The sequence below is a fragment of the Herpailurus yagouaroundi genome, unplaced genomic scaffold (genome assembly GCF_014898765.1).
Source record: "Herpailurus yagouaroundi ecotype Mexico unplaced genomic scaffold, PumYag 308, whole genome shotgun sequence".
In the NCBI taxonomy this organism is placed as follows: Eukaryota; Metazoa; Chordata; class Mammalia; order Carnivora; family Felidae; genus Herpailurus; species Herpailurus yagouaroundi.
The window spans coordinates 3,983,725-4,000,279 of NW_024412525.1; the positions used below are offsets into that span (position 1 = coordinate 3,983,725).

The 16,555-nt window shown below is 53.2% G+C and overlaps 1 protein-coding gene across 2 annotated transcripts; it reads right to left on the reverse strand.

The window, feature by feature from the left end:
- Window positions 1-2,351: 2,351 nt before the first annotated feature.
- CHI3L1 (chitinase 3 like 1) lies at window positions 2,352-11,212 on the reverse strand. 2 transcript variants are annotated; one of them, XM_040462178.1, is made up of 10 exons: window positions 10,933-11,212; window positions 10,668-10,697; window positions 9,531-9,732; window positions 8,980-9,036; window positions 8,209-8,359; window positions 6,998-7,119; window positions 5,582-5,705; window positions 4,668-4,850; window positions 3,255-3,371; window positions 2,352-3,014 (listed from the first exon to the last, which is right to left on the reverse strand). In XM_040462178.1, the coding sequence occupies exons 1-10, from the start codon at window positions 10,985-10,987 to the stop codon at window positions 2,874-2,876; spliced, it is 1,182 nt and encodes a 393-aa protein (XP_040318112.1). In that variant the 5' UTR covers window positions 10,988-11,212; the 3' UTR covers window positions 2,352-2,873. The 2 variants fall into 2 exon arrangements, with proteins under 2 accessions (XP_040318112.1, XP_040318113.1); XM_040462179.1 differs by having other exon boundaries at window positions 10,963-11,206.
- Between the last annotated feature and the right edge of the window lie 5,343 nt (window positions 11,213-16,555).

Genomic DNA, 16,555 nt, shown 5'->3' on the forward strand with positions numbered 1-16,555 from the left:
GGACACCGTCTCCGCGATCCCTGCTCGGGGCCTCAGTTTCCCCATGTAGTACAGAGAGCCCTGTGACAGTCCCCTAGCCCTTGGGAACGAGATAAAGTCACGAGGCAGAGCCAGAAGAGACCCTGGAGGAGGACAGCACTCTGAAACTTCTAGACTCTTGGCAGCAGGGCATGGGCACGGGCATTTGCAGTGGGGGCGATGAGGCAGCTGCAACCAAACGTCTAGTCATTGATTCATCCATCCAATAAAACATTAAGATTGGTAATCATTTAATAAGCCTGAAAATACCACGTGCCTGGGAGAAGGGGAAGCAACAGGAACCGCCATGGCTCGTGGGAGCGGAGATCGAAGAAATCCCTTCGGAAAAAGCGAGACAGTATCTAGTAAAAGTAGACAATGGGCTTATCTGTGACCTGTAGTGACACCCCTGTAGCGACACCTTCACGCACGTACCCCCAGAGACACGCACGAAAACATTCACAGCAATCTTATTTGTAATAGCCCGCGCCTGGTGAAAACGGCTGTCCCTCAATAGCGGAATGCATCACTATTACATCATCACACAGCATCACGGGGCACAGGGGTGCGCCTGTAATCAATCCAAAATACGGAAGGAAATGAACAAACTTCAGCTGCGTGGACGATCTCACAGACATAATGGCGAACGAAAGGAGGAAAGCTCGCGGAACGGGGAGATCCCGTCCGCGTTCAGTTCAAAGGCAGGAAACCCCAGGCTCTCTTTCTCGAGGGGCTTCCGTAGGTGGTGAGGCCACAGAAGAAAACAGGGGCAGTCAGGACAGGTGCCTCGAGGCAGAGGGCCGGGGAGGTATGTGATGGTGGAGTTTCAGGAGCACTACTGAGGTCTCACTTCCTGTCCTGGGTGGTGGGTACGCAGGTTTTCACTAGTTACTAATTCTTTACATTAAACAAATACATTTTATGCACCCTTTAAAAATATTTTGTTTAATGTTTATTTATTTTTGAGAGAGAGAGGCAGAATGTGAGCAGGGGAGGGGCAGAGAGAGAGGGAGGCACAGAATCCGAAGCAGGCTCCAGGCTCTGAGCTGCCAGCACAGAGCCCGATGCGGGGCTTGAACTCAGAGACTGTGAGATCATGACCTGAGCCAAAGTCAGACGCTTAACTGACTGAGCCACCCAGGCACCCCTTATGCACTCTTTAGCATGTATGATATATCCCGTAATTTAAAAATAAATACAGGTGTCATTTATTTAGGGCCCTCAGCCATATGCATGCTCTTCCCCTAGCCGGGGCTGGCAACATAGGAGTGGGGCCGCCTTTCACGGCTGGCTGTCTTCTTTGGGGAGTGGCAGCGGAGGGTCTGGAGAGCCTCGGGGTCCAGCCCTGCCTGGGTGCCTGTGTTCTCTACCAGGTGACTCAGTGTCCTGCCAGGCAGGGGGTGGGCCCTGGAGACCCGATCCCCATCCCTGGCCTCTGACTCTGCAGCTATAAGTGAATGTGACTAACTCTGCAGGCCCCTGAGTCAGCCCTTCGGAGCCTGTCCCGGACTGGGGGAATGGTGGCTGTAGGAAGGAGGAGGGGGTTTGGCTGCCCTGGAGGGTTTTCAAAGACCCTTGTGTGAGGGGGTGGGCGAGGGGCAGGGATTGAGGGTGCCTGGCCCCCCTCTCCAGCGATGAAATGCCAGCTAACCCCCTCCCCCCATTAACTCCGGCCAAGTTCTCATTTTCTTTGCCTTTAGCAGGGCTGTGACCTTGGGATCAGTTGCATTGGCCCAGCTCCAGCTCGTTCAGATTTGAAGGTGGCCAGTAGGTACTTCCTTCCCTACACCTCTAACCCGTGTCACAAACCACTAGGCCAAGTCACAAATAATTCCCTCCAAACAGGAAGGAATCCACACATAATTCTCTTTGACTTTGGAGTGTACATCTGGACTCTTGGGTAGAAGGCATGCCTGGGGCCCTGGGAATGCTGATGAGGGCATTTCTACCTCATAAAGGCTGGAAGACTGGCTTGTCTTCTGAGCCCATCACATCTCATCTATATTCCTACCCCATCTGCCTGCCACCTGCTGTCCCTGGTCAGCCTGAGCAGAGGAACCTTGGTCTCTTCTTGGGTTGAGGGCCGAGTGTGTCCTAAGAGGGGAAGACAATATTTGAACGGCCATCAGCCCTCTTGGGTTAAGTCCACAGCAGATAGATCTGCAGAGGCTGGCCTTCTTTGGGGACCCTCTGGAGCCCAGTGGAGGCCAGGGTAGCCTCACCTCCTACAAGCTCAGGGCCCCCAAGCCTGAAAGAAATGAATCCAGCCAGAAGAGATAGGGGAGGGGAGCCCACGGAGGGTCCCACCGGGCCACAAAGAGAGACTGAAGCTGTACCAACACACCATTAAACTCTGGTGATTTATTGAGCAGCCGCTGGGCAATTAGGAAAGGGAAGTAGGAGGGGAGACCTAACATTCCTGGGTGCAGGTTTCAAGTTGGGCTTCGCTGAGGGTGTAATTACTGTGGCCGCTCCTTTGAGAGTGACGTTTGGCTCCTCGGTTGTAGAGTTGGCCAAAATGGGGTCCTTTGGCAAGGAGGCTTGGGGGTAAGGGAGTTGGAGAAGTCCCCGTGTGTGGGGCTGGGGTCATTGAGCATTTTCATAAAGCAGCAGGTGTGTGCTGTCCCTATGGCTTACACTGTGCTGGCCCCCAGGCCTTACCTGCCCGTGGCCCTGCCTCTACCTGCTTGTCCACTAGAGCTGAGCTCAGATGGCTTCACTGTGGCTCTCTGCGTGGGGTCCAAGGGAGGGAGACTGAGGCTTAGTCAGGGACTCAGAAGGGTGGGCGATCCGGCTCCCGGCTGGCTGGAGCCAAGGGGAGGGGCAGCCCTGCCCCACCGTGGGCAGGACAAGGGCTAAGCCGCAGCGAGCGCATCCTTGATGGCAGTGGTGAGAGGGAAGGGCAGACCCCGGCCACAGAAGGACCCCCGGAAGTCATCCAGATCCACAGCCCACACCATGGCACCAGCCAGCTGCCTGCTCCTCAGGTACTGAACCTGGAAAGGAAGACCCAGAGCGGGCGGAGCTGGGTTCCCTGGGCTAGAGTGTGTATGGGGGGAACGTGCCGCCTAGGCCCCTCCCCAAGGAAGGAAAACAGCAGGTGCCTCAGACCTGATCGTCCCCCCCCCCACCTCAATAACCCAGCTCCACCCTCAGTGCAGGTGACCTGACTCTGGCCGCTTGGAGAAGGGGTTCCCTCTCCCTCTTCATCCCGGGGCACAGCCTTGAGGACCTACCTTGTTTTTGACGCTCTCCTGGTCATCGTACCCCACCCACTGGTTGCCCTTGGTGGCATAGGGGACCTTCTGGGCAGAGAGTCTATGGACCGCGGCTCCCTTGAGGAAGTCACAGATCTGAGCAGAAAACGGGGCAGGGGTGGCATGCGGAGCTGTGTGAGACTTCGCAGGTCACCGAGGAGATGCCATTCTCCAAATCTCTTTCAGCCTCTTGCTTCATCCTGCTGACTACATCTGACCCCAGCACTGCCCCCCCCCCCCAGCTCAGATTGCAGTCTTCATGCAACTTTATGTAAAGCAGATGCAAATGTCCTACAGTTCTGTGGGTGCTGTGGCCTGAGGGCATTAAAGGGACTCTGGTTTGCTTCTGGTATTTTTTTAAATATACTTTATTGTCAAATTGGCGACCACACAGTGAGTACAGTGTGCTCTTGGTTTGGGGGGGTAGATTCCCGTGATTCATCGCTTACATGCAACACCCAGTGCTCGTCCCAACAACTGCCCTCCTCGATGCCCATCACCCACTTTCCCCTCTGCCCCGCCCTCCGATCCACCCTCAGTTTGTTCTCTGTATTTGAGTCTCTTATGGTTTGCCTCCCTCCCTCTCTGTTTGTAACTACTTTTTTTCCCCTACCTTTCCCCCATGGGATGCGAACTGGTGGAGCCGCTCTGGGAAACAGTGTGGAGGTTCCTCAAAAAACTAAAAACAGAACTACCCTAAGACCCACTAATAGGTCTACGAGGAATTGACCCAAGGGATACAGGAGTGCTGATGCATAGGGGCACATGTACCCCAATGTTTATAGCAGCACTTTCAACAATAGCCAAATGATGGAAAGAGCCTGAATGTCCATCCACTGACGAATGGATAAAGAAGATGTGGTTTACAGATTCGATGGGATACTGCTCGGCGATGAGAAAGAATGAAATCCGGCCATTTGCAGCAACGTGGATGGAACCGGAGGGTGTTATGCTGAGTGAAATAAGTCAGTCAGAGAAAGAGAGACAGCGTATGCTTTCATTCAGATGTGGAACTTGCTTCTGGTATATCTTAAACGGGGATGTGGGAAATGATGGGTGGACACTAAGGACTGGCTCGAGGCTGTACAGAGGGGCAGAGGCTGGGGCAAAACAAAGAACCTGGCTTTTAGCCACCGCTCTCTTCCGGGCTGGGAGGAAAACTCTGACTCGGTGGCCAGAGGAGTATCTGGGAGGTTAGCCGTGCAGACCCGCTGTGCCTTCAGGAGACGTAGTACCAAGAGGCCTGACTCCCCCCTTCCTCCTCCTCAGGGTGCAGTGTTTGCTGGAACGTGTTTTTATTCCCAAAGGAGCGAATGGGGGGGTGAGGTGGGAAGCTCACCTTCCCCAGGGCCTCTGGGAGTGTGGGGATCTTACCTTCTCCCTCGTGCATACCTCATAGTAGGCCAGGATCCCTTCCTCCTTGGTGAACTGGCCTGGTAATCCGGGCCCGGAGATTGGGGCTCCCACACCCGTCTCGGAGGAGGCCAGAGTGAAACTCCTCCCGAAGGCGGGGATGCCCATCACCAGCTTATTGGCTGGGGCCCCCAGCCTCAACATGTAGCCCACGGCATAGTCCTGGCAGGGGAGAGGAGGGGAGGGCGTGAGCAGTTAGGGGAACTGGCAGTGCAGGACAGGTGAGATCATACAATTGCCGGTGCCGCCCTGACGGGCCGAGCTCCAGGTCTGCCGTGCATCTGGGATTCCCTTCCTTCCGGGAACTGATAATACCAGTCTAAAATGCATTTTGTAGGGACGCCTGGGTGGCTCGGTCTGCTGGGCACCTGACTCTTGGTTTCGATTCAGTTCATGATCTCACGGTTCCCGGGAGGGAGCCCCCGGTTAGCACTGCGCTGACATCGTGGAGCCTGCTTGGGACTCTCTCTCCCTCTCTCTGCCTCTCCCCTGCTCATTCTCTCTCTCTCTCTCTCTCTCTCTCTCTCTCTCACACACACACACACACACACACACAATACATAAAAATTGAAAAATGCATTCTGTAGTTTCATTCTCGAAAAAATTGTCTTAGGTATAGGAAGGGATTATTACTATTTGGCAGCCAATCAGATGATCGGCTCAGGTTACACAGCAAGCGAAAGGTTGTTCTAGACTAGACTCCTGCCTCCTCCCTTCCGGAGCCGTGGAGAACTCACAGACTTCGCGCCTTAGTTTCCTCATCTGCAGAGTGGGCCCCATAACGCCTCCCTTGCAGGAATTCCTGAGGTACACAGGCTTGGTGTGTGAGCCCTGGCAGGTGACAGGTGTCTGTGGTCCCTTCCTGGCTGGCCACCCTCCTTCCAGGCACTCACGACATTGTTGAATCTGTCAGCACTTTTATCCTCCGGGCCTCGGAACAGGGGGCTATGATGTCCTGTGGTCTGACGCCAGGCTCCATGAAAGTCATAGCTCATAACGCTGATGAAGTCCAGGTGTCTGGGGAAGAGAGGTCAGAGGGCGAGGCAGGAAATTAGAAAGGCATCCATCAGCCCAGCGCATCGTGAACAAGGGGAGGCAGGAGACAGGCCGTAAACCCAAAGCCCCGTAGGGAACCTGTGATCCACTGTCCAGGCCGCGTGACCACTTCCTCTGTGCCGCGCCCCCGGGGGGTGGGCTCAGAGCCCCACAAGTGCATTTAATGCAAGAATGGAACTCTTCTGTTATGCCCCCGGCACACATTTGGGAACTGGCTCTATCTTGCCTCCTGCCCTCCACGTCTGCCACGTTCATCTTAGCGAGAGCAGATTAAAAGTGGCATCGAGGGGTGCCTGGGTGGCTCAGTCGGTTAAGTGGCCGACTTCAGCTCAGGTCACGATCTCACGGTCCGTGAGTTCGAGCCCCACGTCGGGCTCTGGGCTGACGGCTCGGAGCCTGGAGCCTGTTTCCGATTCTGTGTCTCCCTCTCTCTCTGCCCCTCCCCCGTTCATGCTCTGTCTCTGTCTCAAAAATAAATAAAACGTTAAAAAAAATTTTTTTTAAAGCGGCATCGACAGACAGCCTGGTGGGGACGGAGCTGGACCAAAGGATGCACTGGGGTGGGGAGGGAGGGTTACACGCACGTGGGTGAGAGGGACCACAGGTAGGTTGTGTGAATATGAGCCTCAGGTGTTCAGGGCAAATGGTTGAGAACCGCCTAGTTCCTACCTCCTAAACGATCAACGTAAACACTACATCTACACCTCCCCAAATTCTACAGATTCTAAAAAGTCACAGTAAAGAACCTCCGTTCTTTATTCCCAGGTTTCTTAAGCTCCATGTCTTTGTTCCACTGCGACATCAGCCCCGCTGGGCAGTGAGCGGCTCATTCTCACGTGCATCAGGGGGCAGGGGGAGGAGGAGGGATGCACAGAGCGGGGGTCGCCCGTGTGCGTGCAAGCACACAGAGGCGGTGCAGAAAGGCACAGTTTTCTTGCCGCAGTCCGGCATCTCCAGTGACCAGCACTCTGTGGAGAAAAGCCTGGTGTGGAGGAAACGTCCCTCAGTGGCTGGCCGGTTGGCATATCATTTCCTACTTCCTTTTCCACAAATACCTTCATAGAAACTCTCCCAACTGGTTAGCACAATCCCCCCAGGGACTACTATGCCCCCATTTGACAGATGGGAAGACCGAGGCGCAGAGAGGGGAAGTGACTTGCTCAAGAGCACACATCAAATGTGTGGAAGACCGGGGACTAGAAATCCAGTCTTCCGACTTTACGAGGAGCGCTGGGGCGGGGCGGGGGACTCACGGGGATATCTGGGCGATGTCATAGCCGTTGTCGATGGCAACCTTCGCTGCAGACACGGCTGCGCTGAGCAGGAGCTGTCCTGCTCCCCTCTGGGCTTCCCTTGCAAACTCAGCCTTCATTTCCTGGTTGGGAGAGATGCAGGAGAGTGAAAGGGGCCCCGGCTGTGTGAGAGGGAGCCTGGTGAGAGAGACAGAGGTCCCTGAGCATGTCATTGGCTTTCCCCATCTGCTGGGCTCCCCAACCTGACAGGGCTTTGGTGGAAATGATAAAGCAACCAATTCACCTTGGGCTCCCCCATCCTTCTCCTAAAAGAACCTGTTTGGACCAATCACATCCCCACACCCCACACAAACCCATCGACACCCGGTCGCTCCCTGTCCTAGAGGGACCATGAGGACAGACGGTGATCCTAGTTGGCCCACAGGTCAGGTTGGAAGAAATTTGCTTTGCGGTCTGTTTTGTTCAAGCCAGTACGTGAGACGACAAGATTGAAGTGGTCTTTAAATGTACATCTAGCGGTCTTTAAAATTAAAATTATATCGGTACTGTGGACAATTTATTTAAAAAATTTTTTTTGGTTAATGTTTATTCGTTTTTTGAGAGACAGAGACAGAGTGTGAGCAGGCCACGGGGCAGAGAGAGGGAGACACAGAATCGAAAGCAGGCTCCGGGCTCTGAGCTGTCAGCACGGAGCCCGACATGGGGCTTGAACCCATGAACTGTGAGATCATGACCTGAGCCGAAGCCGGACGCTTAACCGACTAAGACACCCAGGCACCCCTTGTGGACAATTTATTTAGGTGATCACTCTGTCCCTGGGATAGTGGAGATGCTTGGGCTCTTGTCAGATGTGGCCAAGTGTCCCCAGTGCGGGGCATGCTTGGTAGCGGGCATCATCAGTTTGGGACCAAACAGTGGATGATGATGCCACCCCACTAAGTGGGTGCCCGGCCTCCTGCCTCGGAGGACCCCAGCCCACCTCCCATCGTGTTAATAAGACGTCTTCCTTGCTGTGTAAGATCTTGGGGCACAGGCCAGTTCCCCAGGAACTGGGGCACAGGCCCAGGACCCCGTGGCCAGGAGGTGTCAGGGCCTCTCTGCCCGCCCTCAGGAGGCCAGCAGCTAAAGACCACTCCCGCCCCCCCCCCATACCCCCTGGTGCTGGCTCAGGTCCCCAACGTCCCCACCCCTCTCCCCAACCCCACCAGTACCTTGACCAGGGTGGTGAAGTAGGGCTTGTCTCTCCGCCCAGGGTGGAGCCAGGCCAGGTCCAGCCCATCAAAGCCATGGGTTCGCAGAAATGGCGGCACCGATTTGATGAAAGTCCGACGACTCTGGGTCGTGGAGGCTATTTTGGAAAATCTAGGACCCAAATCACCCCAGTAGAGGGCTCAGTACCGACGTGCTGGGAGCCTTGGCCGTTGGGAGGGATTTCTGAGGCACGTGCAGCCGCGGGCCTGGGCCCCACAAGCTCTAGAAGGGCATGGCTGGGACGGGACCCCGCTCCAGGCATCTCAGAGACAGCTTCTGTAGTGTCATTTTTGAAAAAATTGTCATACGAGCCAAGCCACTTTGGAAAGGTCATAACCCGCACCTCAGTTTCCTCCTCCGTGAAGTGGGGATCCTGACCCTCTTTCACAGCACTGCCGTGGGGATTTCCTGTCACCGTGGCTGGATGGGTTGCCTGACATGTAGCGATCCCTCTTTACGTGGCAGCCGGTAGGGCCACGTCTCCCCTCCTTTTTAAGCCCTGCTCCAACCCTACCCACCCCAGGGAGTCCTCCCAGTCTGTCAGCACTCCGTGCGACCCTCTGTGGGGCCCTCTCCCTCTCTGAGCTCTGGTTTCTTGGCTATACGTGGGGTGGGCGCCTGACAATCATTTAGGCCTAACCGGTCTGGAGCCCCCGTGACCCCGTAGAGTGGGTGGGGAGACCTACGCCTCCTCACCCCCATTCCATCAGCCTTTGGGGGATGGGTCTTACCTTTGAGAACCAAAGCTCCATCCGCCCACAGAGAGAAGGGTCTTCAGGTTGGGGTTCCTGTGGGGAGCAGGGAGGCGGGGGGGGGGCGGCGTGGAGTGAGGCTGTCGTGACACCGGCTGGCCCCTGTTTGGGAGGCTGTCACAGGCTTCTAGCTTAGGTGGGATGCCTTTCCGACCCTGAGAATCAGGATTCTAAGAGACATAGACCTTGCAGCGGTCACTCTGAGGTACACTGCCCATTTTTGTTCCCCTGAGTGGGGAAGCCGGGATATGGCAAAATAGAGTCATGAGTATTTTCCGTGCTTCCTGGAGAAGCACCCCCAGTGGGGGAGAGGGCTCCCCTCAGCCCGCCTTCCAGAGCCTGCCTCTGTCGTCGCCAGATATGGCTCAACACGTGCCCTCATCGCCTGTTCCCTTGGAAGCCCAGGCCCTCCCACTCCCCACCCCGGGCCCCAGGGGCCCTCATCCATCCTCCCGAGCAGAGGCACCCTGCCCTGGGACCAGCCAGCCCCGCCCGCATCTCCCTCCTTTCCTGGCAGCCTGTGGCCCCACCTGTCCTTGAGCGTGTTCAGCGTGTCGTAGAGAGTGACATCATTCCACTCCCAGGTGTCGATCTGATCGTTGCTGATGTTGGCAAAGCTGTAGATGACGTGGGTGCAGAGGAAGGGGTCGATGGCATCTGGGAAGCAGCTCCCATCACCCTCCCGGTACTGGGACCAGCTGGTGTAGTAGCAGACCAGTTTGTACGCAGAACCTGAAGACGGAGCCCGGGGTGGCGCCCGAGCCAGGACTGAGCCAGGGGACCTCTGGCTGAGCCCCGCGCCGAGCACCGATGGGGCACTGGGCGCTGGGGCCGAGATGTGAGCAAACTTAGAATTCTAAATGCAAGGGGCTGGCTCGGTTCCCTCTGCCTCTGATGAAAATGAGGCCGATTCTGAAAACGCTTTGAACAGATTAAATGCCGTCGATGAATATCCTGTAGATTTAGGACACGGCGCTGCGTACACTGAGGGTAGGGGCTGGTGAATAAAGGTAAAATAGGGCTCGGTGCAAGTAAAGAAGGCCTCCTGGAGGCAGTGGCTTTGAAGGAGAGGAGGGACCCAGCCCAAGTGGGCAGGTTCAGAAGACCCTGGCCCTCAGGGTGGAGCCTCGCAGATCCCGCAGTGTCGTTGATCGGGGCAGCTCTGGCCCGTTTCTTCTCTGCCTTCCTGCGGGAGTGTCCCTAACTTGTCACCCACCCAGAATGGAGGTCCCCAGGCCCCCTCAGCCTGTCCCCCAAACTGGGGCACAATCGCAATGGGCCAGGAAGTTCTTCTCCTCGTTCTAAGTCCTCCTGCTGCAGAGTGGGCCTTTTCTGCCCTCTTGGTTATGGAGGAAGAACCGGGGGCACTCCCCCGTGCTGCTTACCGGGCCCATGGGTGGTGCTCACCAGGCCGTGAGTCCAGGCCTTCATCGGACCCGAGCCTTTGAAGGGTTTTTATTTTGAAAATTTTTCCAATACACAGAAAAATACAGAAGAAGAGTGTAATAAACATCCATATGCTTATCACCTTGGTTTAACAAATGCTAATATTCCCGAGCCATTTGAATCACAGAAGACAGTGGGAAGGGCTCCCCTCTGCCAAGACTTCATCCACATCACCCTCATCAGACCCCTGTCTCCCGTGACTTGAAAGAGGGGTTACTTACAGCTCTGGAGCAGCACCAGGATCGCAAAGCCTGAAGGGAAATCCAGAGTCAGACCCCCTGTGAGTACATCCTGCCCTTCCTTTCTGCTCACCCCCCCTTTCAGGCAATCTAGGGGTTAACACCATTTGCCCTGGTGCCTCCTCCTCCTCTTCTTCCTCCTCCCCCCCCCCCTTCCCCCCCCCCCCCCCCCCCCAGCAGGTAGGAGGCCAGCCTCTCTGTGCAGTGGCTCTGTGGGCTATCTCTGGCTCTCGGCCTGAAAACACACAAGCAGAACAGCCTTGACCAGCCCAGAGACCTGTCTGAGCCGCCTTCAGAGCCATCCTGGCTGCAGCAGAGAGGGGCACGGTGTGGCCAATTCCGGTGCCCTCAGCTCCTGGTGTCCAGCTGCTTAGATGGGGCTTCTTCCCCACACCTCGCACTTCCTTTTTATACCTGTCCCACTCCACTCCCACGAGCTCCAAAACGTCCCATTTATGGGAACTGACCCGTGTGGAGGAAGAGGAACTACTGTGGCTGGGACTCGCAGGGGAGGAGCGCTGTGGGCTGCCGGAGGAAGATTGAGAAACCTTGGAGAGTTTTGAAAACTCGGGCCAGGACTTCAGGAGGCATGTGCCACCCACTGGGGTGATGGTCTGGTGACTCCTGGGTGAATGACCCAGCCTTATTCCCAGAGACCTGCCTCCCTTGCCTTCTGCCCACCCCACCCCGCCCCCACCTTTCTGCCTGCAGTCTCCCAGCTTTCCTAGCAGCCTCTGCCCCTTTGCATCGCCAGCCCTCCGTCCAGGCCCCTGGCCGGGTGGAAACTGGGCACAGTGAGTTCTATAACCCGCAGCACCCCAAACAAGGCTGTAATTTCTTTTCTCCCCAGGCCAGCAGCATCCTGCCTGACCTGCTCCCCACTCAGGCTTTCTGTCTCCAAGCCTGTTTCCCACAGCCTGGCCTGTGAGTCAGGTGAGGCTCAGACAGCCTTTTAGCGATTGATGGGCTAATTTTTTTTTTTTTTTAACTTTTATTTTAGAACAGAGAGAGTGCGCACGCGCTCCGCTCCCGAGCAGGGGAGAGGGGCAGAGGGAGAGGCAGAGGAGAATCGCAGTAGGGAGCCCAACAACATGCTGATTATTTTCTAATGGAAAGCTGCAGAGGAGTGGGAAATTCCCTGGATTGCTCCCAGGCCTGCTGGTGTTTTGCTTTCCTTTTTGAAATTCCAGTTATAGGATTTGTTGCCAACCTGGGGCTGCAGTGAATTGCCACAGTTAATTCCCGCAGTTCTGGATTTCCCCCCCAGGAGCAGATCGTTCCAGAAGATCGATAACCTCCATGATCTCTCTCGTGATGCTCCTGAAACCCACACCTAATGATGTCACGCCCCCCCCCCCCGGGCCCCCGGGGGGCCCTGGTTAGTCTCGGGGTAAGAACAAAAAAGTTCCTTAAAAAATGTTTTTTAATGTTTATTTGCAGAAAGAGACAGAGCACAAGCAGGGGCAGAGAGACAGAGACACAGAATCCAAAGCAGGCTCCAGACTCCGAGCTGTCAGCACAGAGCCTGACGCGGGGCTTGAACTCACGAACCGTGAGATCATGACCTGAGCCGAAGTCCGATGCTTAACTGACTGAATCACCCAGGGTCCCCCAGAACAAAACTTCCTAAGGAGGCTCTGCATGGTTTGCCCCCTTTGTGGGGATACTTTCTTTGGCCAAAGATCCAGGGCAAGCCCATTCTTTGCAGGCTGTACATTAATTAATAGGCAGTGAGTGAAATGTCCCAAATTCCAAGAGCCAGAGCAGCTCAGAGGGCTTCTTAACAAAGCCCTATTATTTTTACCACAAAATTAGGTAATAATCTGACGTTAGCCACCCTGGTTTCACAGCCTTCTCTTGGTGAGTGAGGTCTCTCCTTCTTTCCCCCCTTCCTCTCCTCTGTAAAACTGGGACAAGTCCCCTTTATTGTATGAGGAGTGGACAAAAAGGAGTTTGTCCAGGGTCACTCTGTGCATACTAAAAGGGTCACTGCTTTTCCTTTTAAGGCGACTGCCTCCTTTTGGACCCTGGATGGCAGACAGTGGTTAACGCCAGTCAGTGATAGCTTTTCCTCCTTCATTTGGGCACTGAGAAGCGAACTTCTTCTAAACTTTAGCAGAACTGTTACAAAGTAGCATGCAAGAAAAAGTCTCATTACAGCGGGCAGGAGGTTAAGAAGACCCTTCCCATTTTCACTCTTCCTTTGTTAAAAGTTATCTCATAGGCTCAGATTTGCCCAAGCCTTGTTGTCCTCTGCCCCTCCAGACCAGTTTATTAATTCTACACGTTCTGCATGAAAGTGGCAGTGTCACAACAAATGGCAAAGATACTCCTGGGCCTGCCTCATCAGTGTGGCTTAAGTGTTCCCTAGCTCAGCGCCTCCCAGCCTCCTGTCACCTCCTGCCCCCTGCATCCCCACCTCCACCCGTCTTTCATATCATTATATTTGCTCTCCTGTCTCCCACCACAGGGCTTTTGCACATGCCATCCAGTAGCCTGTCAATAACTGAAGGACCTGAGGTTTTATGCTGCTTGCCAGCTAATGAGATAGACAGCCACAGTTTCATGGATTCTGGCAGAAGACATGAGAATCCTAGGTCAGAAGCAAAGGACTTATTATTCATCGTGGGGCAAGAAGCATGGATTTCATGTTTGTGTCCTTTCCTGTGATGAGAAAACAGCTATTTTGAATTGCAGCCTCAGCATTTTATAGTATGACAACTCTGCTCACCCTCAGAATCTGAACATTTAGATAAGGACCCGAACTTGGGATTCCTGCTACAAGTTCCTGCTTTTCTTTTCTTTTCCTTAAAAAAAAATTTTTTTTTAATGTTTATTTTTCACAGAGAGAGAGAGAGAGACAGAGCATGAGCGGGGGAGGGGCAGAGAGAGAGGGAGACACAGAATCGGAAGCAGGCTCCAGGCTCTGAGCTGTCAGCCCAGAGCCCGACACGAGGCTTGAACTCACAGACCGTGAGATCATGACCTGAGCTGAAGTCGGTCGCTCAACCGACTGAGCCACCCAGGCGCCCCTTTGCTTTTCTTGGTACACCTTTTAAAATAATCACTTAGAGCTGAGCTGGTGAAAAGTTACTGACCTCTGCCCCAAGCAGCTTATAAGTAATAGGTGCTTTTTCTTTGTCTCTTGCCCACTCGTGATCTGGGACAGAGGACCGTCCTTCTCCTCTCTAATTACCATTTATCCTAATTTCTGAGACTTGTTAAGTGAGAAATCTTGTGCCTCTACTACTCTTGTGTGACTGCACTGAAACTGTATGGAGGTTTCCCCAAAAAACTAAAACAGAACGACCCTACCAGCCATATAGCACTGCCAGGAATTTACCCAAGGGATACAGGGGTGCTGATGCATAGGGACACATGTACCCCAGTGTTTATAGTGGCGCTTTCAACAATAGCCAAATTATGGAAAGAGCCCAAATGTCCATCAACTGACGAATGGGTAAAGAAGATGTGGTTTATAGACACAGTGGAATACTCCTTGGCGATGAGAAAGAATGAAATCTGGCCATTTGCAGCAACGTGGATGGAACTGGAAGGTATTACGCTAAGTGAAATAAGTCAGTCAGAGAAGGACAGATACCATATGTTTTCACTCATATGTGGACCTTGAGAAACTTAACAGAAGACCATGGGGGAAGGGAAGGGAAAAAATAGTTACAAACAGAGAATGAGGGAGGCAAACCATAAGAGACTCTTAAATACAGAGAACAAACTGAGGGTTGATAGGGTTTGGGGGGGGGAGGACAAAGTGGGTGATGGGCACGGAGGAGGGCACCTGCTGGGATGGGCACTGGGGTGTTGTATGGAAGTGATGAACCACAGGAATCTGCCCTAAAAACCAAGAGTGCACTTTACACGCTGTATGTTAGCCATTTTGACAATAAGTTCTATTTTTAAAAATAAAAAATAAATATTTACTGAGTTAAAAAAAAGGGGGGGGGCTCCAGGGCATTCACTTCCCCAAAGTGGGAGCTTTGATGCTGAGAGAGGTACCTAATGACCGCGTGTGGATGGCTTGTGCCTCTCCATTCAGCATGTCATAATCTGCATACCCTTTTCATTTTTTATTTTATTTTTTAAAATTAATTTATTTTTGAGAGAGAGAGAGAGAGAGAGAGAGAGAGAGAGAGAGAGCCTGTGCATGCACATGTGTGAGCTGGGGAGGGGCAGAGACAGAGGGAGAGAACCCCAAGCAGGCTCTACACCCAGTGCAGAGCCCGACGCGGGGCTGATCTGGAGCCATGAGATCATGACCTGAGATGAAATCAAGAGTCGGACGCTTAACTGATTGAGACACCCAGGTGCCCCAATCTGCATACTCTTAATATAACACACCAGCTATGGGGCCCCCAACACACTTCCCTTGGCCCCAGGTACCAGGGGTGATGTTGGAACAGCCCAGGTGGATCCTGTGTGTGCAATATCTTGCGTCACGGCGGAGGAACCGAGCTTGAGGAACCCAAATATTTTACAGTGAGCGGTAAGCCTGACTCTCCTTGGACCTTGGGGGAGACAGTATCTTTATTATACTGGACAGTAAACAAAGCTGCCTTTTGCTCCAGGGGAAAACACTGTTTCTTTAAAAAAAATTTTTTTTTTCAACGTTTATTTATTTTTGGGACAGAGAGAGACAGAGCATGAACGGGGGAGGGGCAGAGAGAGAGGGAGACACAGAATCGGAAACAGGCTCCAGGCTCTGAGCCATCAGCCCAGAGCCTAACGCGGGGCTCGAACTCACGGACCGCGAGATCATGACCTGGCTGAAGTCAGACGCTTAACCGACTGCGCCACCCAGGCGCCCGAAAACACTGTTTCTATCTTCCAAGGCTGTTTGCTATACAAACATAATCAAAAAGGTAGCCTGGAACAAAGACGGCCTGTTCTTCTGTTCAGAGGCTGTGCAAAGGTGCTGTGGGGACTTGTCTCCCCACACTGCCGTTCTGTGGTCAGTTTACTCCTACTCGTCCTTCACACTGAGGCTCAGCAAGCACCTTCAGAAAAGGCAGACGCCCTGGGGAGGGATACCGCCCGACGGGAGCTGTCAGAGTACCTTGTATCCCTCTTCCTAGTACCTGACTCGTTGCAAGTTTACATCTTGCGTGTGGATGTGGATGCCTTATTAAGGTCTGCCTCCCTCACTAGGCAACAGGTACAGTAGAGGCAAGGACTGGGCCAGATATTTTTAAATTTTATTTTTTTCAAGTTCAAGTACAATGAACATACAGTGTTATGTTAACAACTCTATACATTACTTAGTGCTCATCACAGTAAATGTATTCTTCATCCTCCTTACCTGTTTTGCTCATCCCCCTGGCCCACTTCTCTCCAGTAACCATCAGTTTGTTCTCTGTATTTAAGAGTCTGTTCTTTGTTTCTCTCTTTTTTTCTTTGTTTGCTTGTTTTGTAAATTCCACCTATGAGTGAAGTCGTATGGTGTTTGTCTTTCTCTGACTTATTTCATTTAGCATTATACCCTCTAGATAGATCCATGTTGTTGCAAATGGCAAGATTTCTTTCTTCTTTATGGCTGAGTAATATTCCATTGTATATGTAAGTATAAACTTTATCCATTCATCTTTGAATGGACACGGGTTGCTTCTATATCTTGACTATTGTAAATAGTGCCGCAATAAACATAGGGGTACATGTATCTTTTCAAATGAGTGATTTTGTTTTCTTTCAGTAAATACACATTCCTAGGAGTTATTAAGTCATGTGGCAATTCTATTTTGAATTTTTTGAGGAACCTCCATACTGTTCTCCACAGTGGCTGTACCGGTTTGCATTCCTGCCAACGGTGCGGTCCTTTTTCTCTACATCCTCGCCAACACTTGTTGTTTCTTGTGTTT

Bases quoted from the DNA above. Each gene is read 5' to 3' on its own strand.
- CHI3L1 (XM_040462178.1), bottom strand. From the start codon at position 10,987: ATGGCTCTGAAGGCGGCTCAGACAGGTCTCTGGGCTGGTCAAGGCTGT. The intron at 9,037-9,530 runs GTGGGGCCACAG...TGCTCCCCACAG, and splicing joins CTGAACACGCTCAAGGACAG to GAACCCCAACCTGAAGACCC. The intron at 5,706-6,997 runs GTGAGTCCCCCG...TCTCTTCCCCAG, and splicing joins GACATCGCCCAGATATCCCC to ACACCTGGACTTCATCAGCG.